The sequence below is a fragment of the Danio rerio genome, chromosome 1 (assembly GCF_049306965.1).
Source record: "Danio rerio strain Tuebingen ecotype United States chromosome 1, GRCz12tu, whole genome shotgun sequence".
NCBI classification, from domain to species: Eukaryota; Metazoa; Chordata; class Actinopteri; order Cypriniformes; family Danionidae; genus Danio; species Danio rerio.
The window spans coordinates 9,377,643-9,395,000 of NC_133176.1; the positions used below are offsets into that span (position 1 = coordinate 9,377,643).

At 40.3% G+C, this 17,358-nt stretch overlaps 1 protein-coding gene across 4 annotated transcripts in view; it reads right to left on the reverse strand.

The window, feature by feature from the left end:
• Window positions 1-15,544: 15,544 nt before the first annotated feature.
• ifi44a5 (interferon induced protein 44a5) overlaps window positions 15,545-17,358 on the reverse strand; it is a 12,801-nt gene continuing 10,987 nt past the window's right edge. For all 4 annotated transcript variants that reach the window (XM_001345945.10, XM_073949335.1, XM_073949337.1 and 1 more), the window contains 4 exons: window positions 17,086-17,232; window positions 16,826-16,997; window positions 16,416-16,516; window positions 15,545-16,315 (listed from right to left, as the gene is read on the reverse strand). In XM_001345945.10, the coding sequence (XP_001345981.5) occupies window positions 16,151-16,315; window positions 16,416-16,516; window positions 16,826-16,997; window positions 17,086-17,232 (585 nt within the window). In that variant the 3' untranslated portion in view covers window positions 15,545-16,150. The remainder of the gene's footprint in view (window positions 16,316-16,415; window positions 16,517-16,825; window positions 16,998-17,085; window positions 17,233-17,358) is intronic.

Here is a 17,358-nt window from a genome sequence, read left to right on the forward strand (position 1 = left end):
TGCAAGGAAATGAAATCAGGCCAATACTAGAACAGTTTTATATATCAGATTGGTTTCAGTTTCACTCACATTGAGAGACCTCCTCTAACACGCACGCGCGCACACACACACACACACACACACACACACACACACACACACACACTTTCTCTTTCTCTCTCTCTGCGCTCTTTGACCAACATTTTGGTAACATATTTTTACATGTATATTTTTTCAAACATAAGATACATCACACACCTGTTGTAAATGTTGTACAGGACACTTTTTTTGGTTGCAGTTCTAATGGTAAAATTAAAATAAATGTGCACTCTATACCTCAATGACTAAGGAAAACAGCTTTAATTAATAACAAATTCAATGACAACATCACATCTGGAAAATCCTGATAAAGTACACTGTACACTAATAGAACTAAAGGTTCTGTAATGGTTAAGTTTCCTGAAGAACATTTTACAACCATCTTTTCCATTCCACACAAAGTTCTTTATAATTGTAGGTAACATGGACAGTGGTCTTAAAGTGTGTGTCTCAGAGAAGTTTTGTGCCTGTGAGCTTTGGACTTTGACTGGACTATTTTGCACATTGGTTTGTGTGTTTTTTTTTTTCATCTTTAGTTCTGTTGTAGATTTGCTTCTGTGCTTATAATCATTGTCTTGCTCCATGAGTTGAGTTTCAGCTAAGCATTTCAGCTAAGCAGGCATTGGGTTCACACACACCTGAACGCTCCAGACTAATAAACTTTTAAAACCTCTGCTGATGATTAGGCATTTGATTAGCAGTGCCTGACTTATTTATCTTGTTAATCTTAGATGTTGTTGTTGATATGAGGTTTTATTTTCTGATTTGTAAGATCAACCAAAGGTCAGCTAATTTTAAAGAAAAATAAAACGTAATAGTGTCTTTTTCACTATTTCACATGGTCCTCTCTTTCTTTTCCCCAAATATCACAAATAATATATCCCTAAAAAATCCATTTGTCAAATTATAGAATTATATAAAGATGAAAAAAAAAACTGAAACAGAAACAGAAACCGATACCGTTCATAACAGGGTTACAAGATCTGGGTGCATTTATTGGAAATGAAAACAGAAAGGGGTTTAAGTGATTTTATATTGCACAGGCATGCCCTCCAGTTCACGAAAGTAAATGGACTCATAAAAGACAAGATAACAGATTATTTATATTAACAAATGGGTATTCAGTTGCACACTTTTCTGGAACAATGGTTCTAAAATGGTTCCAATGTCAATTTTTTTTTATAGAGATGTAATGAGGTAAACAGCCAATTATGAAAAGCTTCATTAAAGAAAACATCTGGATTCTTGGTAGTTTTGAGTAAAGAGTTCTCAAAATGTTTAATAAAATGTGAATAAAATGTTAATAAAATAAACTACAGCACAACACATTATAAAATATACACAAATATCATATAACCAACTTAAAACAGGCTCACTTTTGCTTAACTTGGAAGAAAATCCTCAGGTTCATGTATGTTACTGACTTCAAGACAATGTTGCACTTTTCAGTTTAACTCATATAATATTGTAAAATAAGCAGAACTGCAAAACAAAGATTAGCTAAGCAGGGGTCCGTTCTTCATACATGTATTAGTCAATTAGCTGGATTTGGATCCAGGATCATTTAGTTCTTCAAAACTCATCCAAGAGTTGTTGTCATAGCAACAGTTGTGGTAGTTCAAACCTGCTCGGGAGCAGGTTTATTTCATATAAACAGGATTAGATCAGCTCAGTTCAAGCAAAGATAATACTGTAAGTACAGTATATAGTGAACATATATATATATATATATATATATATATATATATATATATATATATATATATATATATATATATATATATATATATATATATTTATGCAATCTGCATTGCGAAATAAAAGTACAAAAAAGGAGTTCTCCCCAAGGGGATCAAAGAGAAGATTAATTAATATGGATTTAGATACAAATGCCTACTATTTTAAGGTACTGATACAGCTGGCGGTGATGGTGCGCGACATATCTGAAGAGCAGTGGGGGCATTTGCGTGGGATATACCTGAAAAAGCGGTGGGGGTGAGTTGTGCATGACGTACCTGAAGATCTGTGGGGATCAGTTGCACGTGATGTACCTGAAGAGTGGTGGAGGTGAGTTGCACGTGACGTACCTGAAGATCAATGGGGTTGAGTTGCGTGCGGCATACTTGAAAATCTGTGGGGTTGAGTTGCGCTCGACGTACCTGAAGAGCTGGGAGCGATTGAATGTGTTTTATGTCGATTGGTTTTGTTTGTAAATTGTGTAAATTTGTCTTGCTTTTCGTTCCTTTAGTGACTCTGCTTCTTAACAGTTGTTTATCAATAGTTCTCATTTTTCCTTTAATTAGACACTTAATTAGCTCATTAACTTCATCCCTGCCTCAAGCTGCCGTCACACAAGTTTAAGCTTGCGAAATTCTGTCGCACGGCGCTGCGAAAAGGAGTGGGATTAAACAAGATGATTAGACATTAAAAAAAGAGTGATTGATATTTAAAATTTCTGTTTTGTCCTTCGATGAGCGAACCGTGAAACTTGTCGCATGAGCTTGCGTTTCTGGTCTGACACAATTGCATATATATGAATGGAAGTCTATGGGGAGAAAAGTGCAGTGTGACCGCGGCTTTAATGTCCAACCCTCTGTAGTGAGGACCCTGGTGAGGATTTCGCTATGCGATTTAAGGGGTTAAATGTGTTTAATGAAAAATACACAATGTAAAACTAAATTGTTCCAAAAAAATAATTAAATAAAACACACAGCTGCTGGCATAATACTGCAAAACCATTGTGTGTAACCAGCATCTGTGTGCAAGTCCAAGATAATCTGAAAATATCTTATGTTATGCTGCATTTTCTTTTATTTAAATGTAACTTACTAGTTACTAACGCTGTGGAAATATGTTTGCTATAATTGCAATCACATGAACACTTGTATGCATTTAATGACTTTGTATTGATCTATAACTGATCTATAATACTGCAGTTCTCAATACCCATATGCTCATATTACAAAGACACTATAAATTGAAATAACATACATGTTTGTAAATGAACATTGAATCAATTAATGAAATATGGCTATTTTACATACATTTAAACAGTTCCATAAAATGACCATATTTTTATAGTATTTCTTTACAGAAAGATTCTGTCAACCACAGGTGGTGGTATTTTTCTATAAATTTAACAGATCATTTGAACAGTTCTTCACTTTTTAATGACTCTCTCTATTTCTATTGTTATACTGTTGGGGACATTAGGTTCCTGCAATGTAATGAACACAACGTCACACACAGGGAGAGAGTGAGTGATAGGGTTTGCTATATTGTGTATGGAAAGTGAAAATGATATGTTACTTATTAATGTTTCTGAGTTCATTTGGTGCTTTTGCAACCCAGCCTCTAGTTAATGAATAAATATTATAAAAGCAGAAAAGTAAAAGTAAAAGGGATTTAAGGTGGTGTTTTAATCAATTCAATCTGAAACTTGCTGATGCACTCAAAACAGTGATTATACAACAAGTCAATAACAATAATTAAGCACTAAAACACTTTTAATGTGACCACATCTTTACTTTTCTGCTTTTAGTCATGATGTGAGGTATGCCATGTAGGTGAAGTATGCCATGAAAAAAAGAAAGCACCTTAGCAAAAGTTATCCCACATTTCTGGTATTAATTGTTGATATTATATTAGTAATACAATTAATAATTTATGGCTGAAAAATAAGTTTGACACAGTAAGAGATATACATTAATATATGAAAGTACTGTAATTTTTCCACAAATATCACAAATTAATTTCCCTCAAATTCTGTTGTCACATTGTAAAATTATAATATTTAGGATTAAAAAAAACTGCAATGGCTGCAAGCTGTTCTTACAGGGTTACAAGATCTGGCTGCATTTACTGTAAATGAAAACTGAAAGTGATATAAGGCAAGGCCTTAAAGGGCCATGAAACCCCCTCGTTTCAGCAGGGTGTTGTCACACCTCTACTTTGGAAAAAGTCCGAAAAGTGGGCTTGTCCAGCTTTGTTTAGGGGGGAGTGTCGAAGGAAGAAAAGAGGCATGGTGTGGGAGTGTCTATTTGGGCGCGCTGAGTTTCAGAGTCAAAATACACACACAGGGGACAAAGTGACTGTGTTACATGGACATCTGTGGTCGAATTATTTGCCAAATTACTAAATGGTGGACTTAAACTGCAGTTTGGCTCTTTCATTCAGGGAATTCATTTGTGCCCCTCGCGACAAACGAGATGTTTGATTCGAGGAACTGTTCTAAGCGTGTATTTTTCATGCAATGTTTAATACCGCACGATGAATGAGAAAAAAAAAACTCCGCATGTCCCGCAAACTTAGATGCACTCGGCAGGTAGCGTCAGGAAGCTGCTTGTGTTATTCCGGTCACAAAATGCAGTGAAAATCATACACGAGGTAAAAGTTTGGTTGTGGTGCTAACATGTTTAAACTCGGTGCAATAGTTTGTTTGATACGAAAAAACTGAATAAAAGAGCACTGGTCGCTCACTTACCAAATCTGTAGAGACAGGACAATCACCAGCAACTAGAGCCACGTCTTTATTAAGAGGAGACTACAAGTGAATCCGGATCTCAGCGTTTGCAGATGAGAACAGCTCTCAGGTAAACAATAATCCTCCTTAGACACGTAAGTTATTGTTGTTGAGCGTCACGTACACTGTTAATCCACACGTGACTCCAGCTGCGCTCTCACAGGGAGAAAATGAAAACAAAACTTAACTGCAGCAAACTATAAAAGCAACACTTCACACTTGTTTTGTAAACACAACGTGGCGTCTCTGTCATCTAAACACTGTGACAGTAATGAATATTAATGAAGTTGCACAATAGAGGGCGCTGATTGGTTTGAACCAAGCTTTACTCATGCATTAATGCATCACACTGTAAGACGTAATAAGACTCACTCTGGTATAGACGTCCAGTCTGCACGCTGGAATACACGCTATTATGTCATAGCCGTGACGCAGCTTCAAAAATTCGTTTCAAACTGGAAGTACGAATTTGCTTGAAATAACGCAAAAACAACCAATTTACACTTTTTAGTGAAATATAGGTGTCCTAATAGTGTTTTTGTCACGATTGTGGATCTGTCTGTTCTTCTATGATGTGTCTGCGTGTGTGTATGTGTGTGTGTGTGTACGGTGTGGTGCGTTATGCGTTTTACGTATATGCGTGTATGAGTGTGTGTGTTGGGTGTCTCTGTGTCTGTGTTAGAGTCGCGTTGCTGTCAGTTGTGTTTACCTTATCAGCTGGGTGGTCACGTGTACGCTGTCACCAGCCTTGCCGTGCGCAGCACCGCTCAGCTGTAATCAGTGGACCACAGGTGCAGCGCATTACCGCGCCTATATATGTTCAGCGTTTCTGTCTCACAGTGTCAGTTCGTTTTCTTCACGTCTGTTTGTCTGTGTCCTGTCAGGTTCCGGTCGCTGAGTTCTGGTCGTGTGTCGCGGGGAGAGCTCTGTGTTTGGACTCTTGTACCTTTCTGTTGGCGGCTCTCTGATCTTGTTCTTCAGTGCTCCCTGTTCGATTTACATTTCCTGCTGCTCGCTTGACTCACTCATCATCTTCCTGCGTTCTTCCTTCTGTCATTCTGTCTGAGTCAATAAATAATTATTTTACTTGCAATTGGGTCTCCCTGTATTCCGTGACAGAACGAACTGACCACTGAGATGGACCCAGCAAGTGTTACCAAAATCCAGGATTTCCTCGCCCACAATTCAGCCCGACTGGATCATCAGGACAAACAAATGGCAGTGACCGGCCAGGCCATTGAGGCGCTGGTCACTCAAGTTTCTGAGCTCACGACTCAGGTTCAGAGACTGGGTTCTGAGCTTCGTGCTGAAGCTGTCCAGCAAGCTCCTCCCACCATTCCACCAGCAGCTCATGCGCTAGAAGAGACCCCCAGATCCACTGAACCGCGACTTCCACCACCAGCATGTTACGCCGGCGAACCAGAATTGTGCCGGTCATTTATAGCAAAATGTTCACTTTACATCACGCTACAGCCTTCGTCTTTCCCTAACGAAGAGAGTAAGGTGGCGTTTACGATCAATTTGCTGACAGGTAAAGCGGCACTTTGGGGTACCACTGTTTGGGAGCGTAAACTCCCCTGCTGTAACTCCTTTAAAGCTTTCTCAGAGGAGTTAAAAACTGTGTTTGACCGAGCGGTCTCTGGCAGAGAGGCGGCTCGTAAGCTCGCTGAACTCAGACAGAATAAGTTGAGTGTTGCTGAATATTCCATTGACTTTCGTACTCTGGCGGCCGAATGTAAATGGAATGCCGAAGCTCAGTGGGACATGTTTTTGCACGGACTAGCAGATTATATTAAAGATGAAATCTACGTCATGGATCTGCCTAAGACACTGGATGGGCTTATTGATTTAGCCATCAGAGTGGACACTCGGTTACAACAGAGAGGTTCCCACAAGAAACTGCACACTCCACCTCTTCCCACGCAATCTCTTTTCGCTGCATCTTCTGAACCCCCCTCATCTGATCTCGAGCCGGAACCCATGCAGATGGGCAGATTTCGGCTTTCCACGGAGGAGAGGCGTCGTCGCCGCATGGAAGGACTATGCATGTACTGTGGAGTCGCTGGACATTTTGTGGCTTCGTGTCTAGCCAAGAATAAGAATTCGTCGCCGGGTAAGAGTTTACTGGCTGGTGAAATCACCCTTGACAAGTCCCCTAACACAACCATGCTGCCAGTCAATCTATCTTTTAACTCTATCATGCACCACTGTCATGCGCTCATCGACTCCGGAGCCGAGGGGAATTTTATTGACTCTAAGCTGGCGTACAGTTTGAAAATCCCTGTTGTTCCCCTTTCTCTTCCTATCGCAGTGCACGCTCTTAGCGGTCTTTCTCTCCCCACCATCACACACTCCACTGCTCCTATAAGACTCATTACTTCTGGTAACCATTCCGAAACTATTGAGTTTTTCTTAACAGAGACTATTGCCACTCCTGTGATCTTGGGACATCCCTGGTTGGTTTTGCACAAACCTCACATTAATTGGGGACATAATACTGTGCTTTCTTGGAGTGAGAGCTGTCATAAATCTTGTCTAGTGTCTGCTTGTTCTGCTGTTTCTCGTTCTGTGTTTCAGGAGGAGCAGATGGATCTGTCAAACGTGCCCCGTGAGTACCATGACCTGAAGAGAGTGTTCAGTAAGTCCCGGGCTGCTTCTTTGCCTCCTCATCGTCCCTATGACTGTGCAATAGACTTATTGCCAGGTACGTCTCCGCCTAAAGGCAAATTATACTCGCTTTCTGCTCCAGAGAGGGAGGCCATGGGGAAATATATTTCTGATTCTCTAGCAGCCAAGATCATTCGCCCCTCTTCTTCACCGGCGGGGGCGGGATTTTTTTTTGTAAAAAAGAAGGATGGTTCCCTTCGCCCGTGCATTGATTATCGAGGGCTGAACAACATAACGGTCAAGAATACATACCCTTTGCCGTTGATGTCTTCAGCCTTTGAACGTCTGCAGGGGGCGAACTTTTTTACAAAATTAGATCTCCGCAATGCTTATCATTTGGTTCGCATAAGAGCGGGGGATGAGTGGAAATCAGCGTTTAACACCCCCAGAGGGCATTTTGAGTACTGCGTTCTGCCCTTCGGCCTTTCCAACGCTCCGGCTGTTTTCCAAGCATTCGTCAATGACGTGCTGAGAGATATGATAGATCAGTTCATTTATGTTTACCTGGATGACATACTGATATTTTCCCATTCTCTCCAGGAACATGTTCAGCACATCAGGCGAGTGCTTCAGAGGCTGTTAGAGAATGGTCTTTATGTCAAGGCGGAGAAATGCGTTTTTCATGCACAGTCTGTTCCCTTTCTAGGGCATATCGTGTCAGTCGAGGGGTTGCGCATGGATCCAGAGAAGATTAAGGCTGTGGTAAATTGGCCAACTCCTGATTCCCGTAAGGCCCTGCAGAGGTTTCTGGGCTTTGCCAATTTCTACCGGCGATTTATTCGCAATTTCAGCCAGCTCGCCGCACCTCTGACCGCCTTGACCTCCTCCAAAACGCCGTTCAGGTGGTCCAGCGCAGCCGAAGCTGCGTTCTCAAAACTGAAAGGCTGCTTTGTTTCAGCTCCAATCCTGATAACCCCTGATCCCTCCCGGCAGTTTGTGGTGGAGGTCGACGCGTCAGAGGTCGGGGTCGGAGCTATCCTGTCCCAGCGCTCCTCCTCGGATGGCAAGATCCACCCGTGCGCGTATTATTCTCATCGGTTATCAGCCGCAGAAAGTAATTACGACATTGGTAATCGAGAGCTGTTGGCCGTCAAGCTTGCTTTGGAGGAGTGGCGTCATTGGTTAGAGGGGTCGGGGGTCCCTTTTATCGTCTGGACCGATCATAAGAATCTTGAGTACATCAAATCCGCCAAAAGATTAAACTCTAGGCAGGCTCGGTGGGCGTTATTTTTCGGACGGTTCAATTTCACCATCTCATATAGACCGGGATCTAAGAACATTAAGCCCGACGCGTTATCCCGTCTTTTTGATTCTTCGGAGCGTACATCGTCACTCGAACCCGTAGTGCCTAAGCGGATTGTTATTTCTAACATCACATGGGAGATAGAGTCGAAGGTTCGCGCAGCCTTAGATGGGGTAACGCCCCCGATTGGATGCCCACCGAGTCGGTTATTCGTGCCAGAGAAACTTCGGTCAGATGTTATTCGATGGGGACATTCCTCCAAAGTAGCCTGTCATCCTGGGGTGAGTCGCACATCATTTGTTATTAAACAACGATTCTGGTGGCCAGCATTGGCTCGTGATGTGCGTGATTTTGTATTGGCTTGCTCTGTGTGTGCTGTTTCCAAGACTTCCAATCGGCCACCCGCGGGACTCCTTCAGCCGCTGTCAGTACCTTCGAGACCCTGGTCCCACATCTCGCTAGATTTCGTTACGGGGCTGCCTCCCTCCAACGGCAACACGGTGATTTTAACCGTAGTGGACCGGTTCTCGAAGGCTGCTCATTTCGTCCCTCTGCCCAAATTACCGTCAGCCAGAGAGACAGCGGTTGCTGTCATTAATCACGTCTTTCGCATTCATGGCCTCCCGACGGACGTGGTTTCTGACAGGGGGCCTCAGTTTATCTCTAAATTTTGGAGGGAATTCTGTCGTTTATTGGGGGCCACTGTGAGTCTTTCGTCTGGCTTTCATCCCCAGAGTAACGGTCAGACCGAGAGAGCCAATCAGGATCTTGAGCGCACATTGCGATGTTTGGTGTCACAGAATCCCTCCTCCTGGAGTCAGCAGCTTTCGTGGGTGGAGTACGCACATAATTCGTTACCAGTGTCGGCCACGGGCCTTTCTCCGTTTCAGTGTAGTCTAGGTTACCAGCCACCAGTTTTTCCCAGTCTGGAATCTGAAGTCGCGGTCCCCTCCGTTCACGCCTTTGTCCAGAGGTGCCGCCGCACTTGGAGCAGGGCCAGACAGACCCTCCTCCAAGTGGGTGTGCGCACCAAGGCTAAAGCCGATCGCCACCGGTCTAAGCCTCCCGTTTACGTTGTCGGTCAAAAAGTGTGGCTTTCAACTAAGAATATTCCGCTCCGCACCGTTTGTAATAAGCTAGCTCCTAAATTTATTGGCCCATTTATTGTCACTAAAATCATTAGTCCTGTGGCAATCCGCCTCAAATTACCTCCAGCGTACAGGAGAATTCATCCCGTGTTCCATGTATCTAAAGTAAAGCCCGTTTTTCATACGGCAATTAATCCGCACACACCAGTTCCCCCCCCGCCGCGTCTCGTAGATGGGGAGACTGCTTATTCGGTTAAGCGCATTCTGGACTCTAGACGGAGGGGACGAGGATTCCAGTACTTGGTGGACTGGGAAGGTTACGGTCCTGAGCACAGAAGTTGGGTTCCGGCCGGGGACATACTGGATCACTCTCTTATCGATGATTACAATCGCCAGGTATGCTCGTCTGGGAACGCCAGGAGGCGTTCCTAGGAGAGAGGGTATTGTCACGATTGTGGATCTGTCTGTTCTTCTATGATGTGTCTGCGTGTGTGTATGTGTGTGTGTGTGTACGGTGTGGTGCGTTATGCGTTTTACGTATATGCGTGTATGAGTGTGTGTGTTGGGTGTCTCTGTGTCTGTGTTAGAGTCGCGTTGCTGTCAGTTGTGTTTACCTTATCAGCTGGGTGGTCACGTGTACGCTGTCACCAGCCTTGCCGTGCGCAGCACCGCTCAGCTGTAATCAGTGGACCACAGGTGCAGCGCATTACCGCGCCTATATATGTTCAGCGTTTCTGTCTCACACTGTCAGTTCGTTTTCTTCACGTCTGTTTGTCTGTGTCCTGTCAGGTTCCGGTCGCTGAGTTCTGGTCGTGTGTCGCGGGGAGAGCTCTGTGTTTGGACTCTTGTACCTTTCTGTTGGCGGCTCTCTGATCTTGTTCTTCAGTGCTCCCTGTTCGATTTACATTTCCTGCTGCTCGCTTGACTCACTCATCATCTTCCTGCGTTCTTCCTTCTGTCATTCTGTCTGAGTCAATAAATAATTATTTTACTTGCAATTGGGTCTCCCTGTATTCCGTGACAGTTTTTAGCAGTGTGGGACACATATACGACTGTCAACAGCTCAAAAAATGTGTTTTGGTGTTTCGTGACCCTTTACATTGCACTACTGCTGAACTTTGAACAGTCTCAGGTTTATGCATGGTAATGATTTTAGAGCAATTAAGCTCTTTCCATAAACAAATTGTGCACCATGGAGGTAAGTGTTATCTCTTTAACAGATATAAATTTGGGAAATAAGAAACTAAGATTAACTGCAAAATGGTTAATGTAAAGTGAACGTTACAACTGATGGTTATATGATGTGCTAATGCTTCTTTTTTGTGTACTTTTGCTATAAAACATGAGGTTTGTTCATGTTTATATGTGCAGTTTAAGGAAACTGGCTGAATCTCTCAAAACAAACCCAAAATGTTTTCTTCAAAACAACCAATCAGATAATTTTGTTAGAGCAGACTGCACAGGAGGAGGGAGATTCAGACCACCGCTGCAGCTGCCTCTAATCTAAAGTATACACAGTATTTCAAACTCACTCTAGGTCAGTTAAATAAACATATAAGTAAAAATACTGTATGTGAACTCAAGTGACTACAATATAGTCAGTCTTTTAGAATAGTCTAGATATGTTGTGATCACCAGCGACGTCTCTGCTGAAGATTATTTCCTTATGCTGCCAAACTACAACTGCCAGAAATCATTGCACTCATCACTCCTGCCACTGCTAACAATCATCCAGACACCAACACACACAGCTAAACTCGCCATTTAATAATTATAGCACTATAAATACACCTCACAGACACAGACACACACACACACACACACACACACACACACACACACACACTTTGCTGAGTCTTGTCCCTACAAACATTACAAAGCCTTATCCTTGCCTTGTTTACAGTTCATGTTGCTTTGCCACCTGTCATGACCATTTGCCTGTTTTTGACTATGCTCATTGAATTATCTTCATGCTCCAGTTTGTACATGTTTTACCTGGCCTGTACGACCATCCCAAAATAAAGCTGCCTCACCTGTTTTCAACCCAACTCACTACAATATGGCACCACTATTGTATTTTTTCTGTTATAGAGCTTTTTCATAGAACACAGAAAGACCCATTATGCTTTGCATGTAGGCCTTCACATAGGGAGGATACTCAAAACTTGTAGTTGGCTGGTTGTAATCTGTTTCACTTGCTTTTATTGTCTGTAAACGAATATTGCTGTTAACCAGCAGTACGGCGCCGAGGTTCATTCTGACAACATACCACTACAAACATTTCTGGAGAGCACCAAATACATCCCAGGAGTTACTTTTTTATTAGCAGTTTTTGTTTTTCGCAAATCAACCGGAGGCAGCTGTCGACTGACTGACTGACTGACTGACCCACCATCCTTCTTCCCTGAACCCAACCAATAGTGTTTTCAAATACACAGATTGACCCGCCCACCCGCTTCCCTAAAGCCAACCGACAGTTTTAAAAAGCAACCCAGAAAAAGAAAAACTCTTGCCCGATTTTACCACGTTTTCATATTTTACCACATTCTCAACCTGTTATTTACTTGTTTATTGTATTTTTTGCTTCTGTTTTTGTCTTAGCCGCTTTCTGGAACCGTTCTTCACCCGACTCGAACCCCATCATTGTGGTCAACCCTTTGTCTCAAGTCTGCAAACCTACAGGTACATGGCAAGCTAACTGGACAAACTAGTAACAGTGAGAAAGCCGTCCATATGGAGGTAAGCCGTCAGCTGGTAAGCGCGAAAAGGAACAGCATCATACCGCGCCATAGCATTCGTTTTACAGACAAAATGCAGCCATACGTACCCCTGGCTACATAATCCATGATCTCCAGAAATGTATATAGGGGGACATTTTCAATGTGCCTTTGTTGGCACTACCACCAGTATGGAATATTTTAATGGGTCTTAATATAAAATTTAGTGCTATATGCCATTGTCTTTTAACCAGGGTAAACAAGATAATATCAGATTTTACCTTGTGCTATTTAAATTGAGCCATTATTTGTCATTGCAAACATGACCAATAATTACTTACTTACTCGCAGGGCCAGTTATATCAAAGTGGATATTTAGCTGCACCATGTTGGTGTTTCGTAACATCTAGTTTTTATGAGGTGGGTTGTTAGCCCAATGCATAACCCCTAATATGGAGGACCTGGTCATACACACTTACACTATGGACAATTTAGCTTACCCAATTTACCTATAGCACGTGTCTTTGGATTGTGGGGGAAAACGGAGCACCCGGAGAAAACATACAAACTCCACACAGAAATGGCAATTGACCTAGCCAGGGCTCAAACCAGCAAACTTCTTGCTGTGAGGTGACAGCAATACCTACTGTGCCACCATGTCACCCCAACATGACCAATATTTTAATAAAATATATATAAACCCAAGCAATTGTAATTCATTTAAATGTCCTACAAGTACCGCCCAACTTTACTAATATACACTAATAGAAGAGAGACATGAAAAAGGAAATTACACATCACTTTTTTCAGCTTGTGTTATTTAACTGGTGGTTTATCAAGTATAAATAACTGTGGTCGGTGTCAGTGGTGTTGAATAATAAAACTCATTTTTAGTAAATGGGAAGTGAAAGAAATCACTGTTATACTACTGAAACTAAAACTTTAAACTGCACACTCATGCCCATTCACTCTATGAAAGTGCCTGCTGACAAAATAAATGATCAAATCAATTACACAACATTATTTAACGTGTAAATGTATTTATTAAAAGTCAGGTCCTAGGCATCAAGTCTCAAATACCCAACACAATCTCACGGCAATTCATAACTTTTTCATTTAGTGGCTAATTCGTACAAATTCGTACGATCTAATTCGTACATTTTAGTACGATTTGCGTATCCCCCAATGACGGTTGGGTTTAGGGGTGGGGTTAGGTGCCACGCCTCCTTTTTAAAATCGTACAATTTCTTACGACTGAACTCGTACGAATTTGTACGAATTAGCCACTAAACTGCCAAAACGTAAAATACTTACGTTTTCTCGTGAGATCAGGCTGGAATACCTTACTATAATGAAAATTATGCCTCTTTGTAAAATATGTAGAAAAATACATAATAATAAATACATAATAATAAAATGAACAACAGCAATACAGCGGGTATGGAAAGTATTCAGACCCCCTTAAATTTTTCACTTTTTGTTGTATTGCAGCAATTTACTAAAACCATTTGAGTTAATTTTTTCCTCACGAATGTACACACAGCACCCCACATTGACAAAAAAAAACAAAAAAAAAAAAAAAACACAGAATTGTTGACAATTTTGCAAAGTGGCTTCACAACAACTCTGTGACTGTTCCTGAATGGCCCAGCCAGAGCCCTGACTTAAACCCAATTGAGCATCTCTGGAGAGACCTAAAGATGGCTGTCCTCCAATGTTTACCATCTAACCAGACAGAACTGGAGAGTATCTGCAAGGAGGAATGGCGGAGGATCCCTAGGTGTGAAAAACTTGTTGCATCTTTCCCAAAAAGACTCATGGCTGTTTTAGAACAAAGAGTGCTTCTATCAAATACTGAGCAGAATCTGAATATTTCGAAACGTGATATTTCAGCTTTTTTAAAATAAATGTCAAAAATTTTATGTTTTTCTGTCAATATGGGGTGCTGTGTGTACATTAATGAAGAAAAAATGAACTTAAATGATTTTAGCAAATGGCTGCAATATAACAGAGTGAAAATTTAAGGGGGTCTGAATACATTCAGTACCCACTGTATTTCTATGCTTCCCGTATCCTGTTCTGCTCATTTCTAGTAAATGGAAAGTGAAATTAACATTCCATTATGAGCTGACCCTAACTGTTACGTGGTTTAAGCTAAGTTCAAACACACAGCTACTTCGTTATTGCGTGCGTGTGTGTTCTGTATGTATGTATAATATGCTTAATTGTAGTCACTTTATTAATTTGACACCAAACGTTTCACACGCTAGGTAAATCTGACACAATTTAAGAATATCAGATCATCTACATACATCTGTATATAAGCCACAACTGCTTCTCTATCCTCATGGGCTCCACACAGATGTCATGATCAGTGTCTCTTTGACATGAGATTGAGAAACGAGTTAGATAAACTGAATTTACGCATCCATTGTATGCTCATATGGCCAGTTTATTGCTCACTTGATGTGTGATTATTTTAGGCTATCCAGTTGCACTCTGGATAATAGGAATGGAACAGAACCTTACTTCAGCTGCTGAGTCCAGTCAGTCAATATTCTTGGAAACCAAAACAAAGAGAACGATTTCCAGCACACTTTTATGTTGTTGTACTTTATAAAATTGGAGATATTTATACTTGTCTTAAACAATCTTCTAGCTTGCTTAAGTTGTGCGTTTAAAAGAAGATAAACATGCAAACATTGAACGATAGGCCAACCGGCTAATATCCACAGTGATGTTTTTAAATAGTAAATGCAATTTTGTTACCCGAAAGGTTGGTCCTATGTCCTGTCTGATTTTAAAATCCTCATTTTCTGAAGTCCTCAATCTCTTCCAGGGAAAATTTGTTATAAGATGTATTCTCTTTATTTTGATGATTAGACACTGTTAATAGCAGAGCTGTCTTTATGACGACCCTCACACAGATATGTTATCAACTCCAAACTGCCCCAGTGCATCACGGGAGTGTGCAGGGTTACTCCTGCAGGATTTGTTCAACATACGTTTGGTCCAGTTTGTTAAAATGGCTGTAGAAATAAACTTAAACTGAACTGTTCAATTACAAAAAAAAAAATATTTATCAACAATCTATTCTTTAAAAGTAATTAAAAGCATGAAGGTTTGTAATGACCTACTGAAACATTTAACAGTTTATTAGGCAATAATTACATTTTTATCAGATGCAAGAAATTAATTAATTAAAAAAAATTAACATCAACAATTGTAATGCAGTTGATTTTTTTTATTTATTTCTGATTTACTCTAATAGGCTGTAATAATTCCATTGTTTGATACATATTTTTATTTGCATATTTTTCATCTGGGATAGCACAGTTAAGTATACAGACAACCTTAAGTTTATCTAAGAAATACTAAAGACTAACTTTGAATATACAAACTACAAAGTCGTTGCGTGAAAATAGAGCGCTTTAAGAACATAATGTAAGTGTAATGGAAAATGTATTTTAGTGCACTTTTTGGGTATAGTAATTAGTTTTTTATTTTAGGTGTACTTAAGACACATTGAAAAATTCCAGTTTTAACTACTACACTACTAACATCAGTGGAATAAGTAAAAGTCTGGGTATTTGATTAGTATATTTGTAGTGTACATTCATTTAGATTTTATTTAGTACATGTATTTTTAGTGCACTCAAATACACTTTCCACCTGGGTATTTTCAGACAACTTAAGTGCATTAAGTACTTAATCAGTTCTTCCAATTTTGCAGACTTAAAGTATAATATATAGCATTGCCACAAATTCATTTAGTTATACCAAAGTATAGATCAGTTGTACCTAGTATTGCATTTAGCATATACTTTTTTTTTTTTCACTTGGCTCTCCTCAGTCTTGAATTAGCCCAACGGACAATCTGATCAAATGCCTTTAAAATCAGAACATCAACATCATCATCTGTGTCAATTTCGTCACTGTAGTTCTTCACTGGGAAGATACTGTTCATTGGCACCCCCACACTTCCACTGCAAAACTCCATCTGCACAGGATCAGAATGCAAATATATAAAATTATGAAAAACATTAATAGCAATTATATATATTTAAACATGCACAGATAACAGACGGTAAATCATCTACCTTCTCTTTGATCTTCTTGCTCGTGTAGATTTTCCTCAAATCATCTCTGACCAGCGGACAAGCTTCATCCACTTTGGTCATGACAACCACTTGAGGAATGCCTGCAAAATGTCAAAATGATTTAATATTTACTTGTCTGTGTTTGTGTAAAAAAAAAAAAAAAAAAAAAAAAAAAAAAATCAATTTAAGCGTTTCTGCTCCACTACAATGTGCAGTTTAATTAACTCCAAAATCCAAGTCTTCACTTAGTAAAACTTCACATTTCAATTATCCTGTGTACACATTTGCAGTGATTTTATTTTTTTTACAGCAGAAAAAATTATAATTTAACTACGAAACCATACAGCTGCAGTAGTTGGTAATCTGTATATTTTGGTCAACAAAGTAATTTTAAAAATCTGAAGTTTTACCTTCTTCGCTGATTTTATTACGAATAATTCTTAACTTCTCAATAAGTCTGTCATCTGTGAATTGGATAGTACTTGCATCTATGACATAGACCAGACAGAAAGCCTTGTCGGACATTGATGGTTTTCTTTTGTAATGTTCATCCTCAGGAAAGAGAGGGTTCTTGTCTTTATACTAGGAGAGAAATGTAGAATTTCAGACACTGAACATATTGAAATGTTTGCTTTCAAAACAAACTGTATTTATTTTTAAAATGATTCACCTTATATCCATCATTTACATGGCCATATATGGTGCTGATAATGTCTGCTGGATGACACCCAGACAGTATTTCAGGTTCTAACCCCATGACGTCACAGATTTCAAAAGGCAAATCTCCATCTGCACTTCTTATGCGGTATGATTCCAACTGTAAAGACATAGCATATATACTGTACAGTCAGCATTTGACATGGATCAGACCTTTCATCAGAGTTGACCAACGATTGATCAACACCCATTGTTATATTCGAACAATTTAGCAAAACTTTAATCC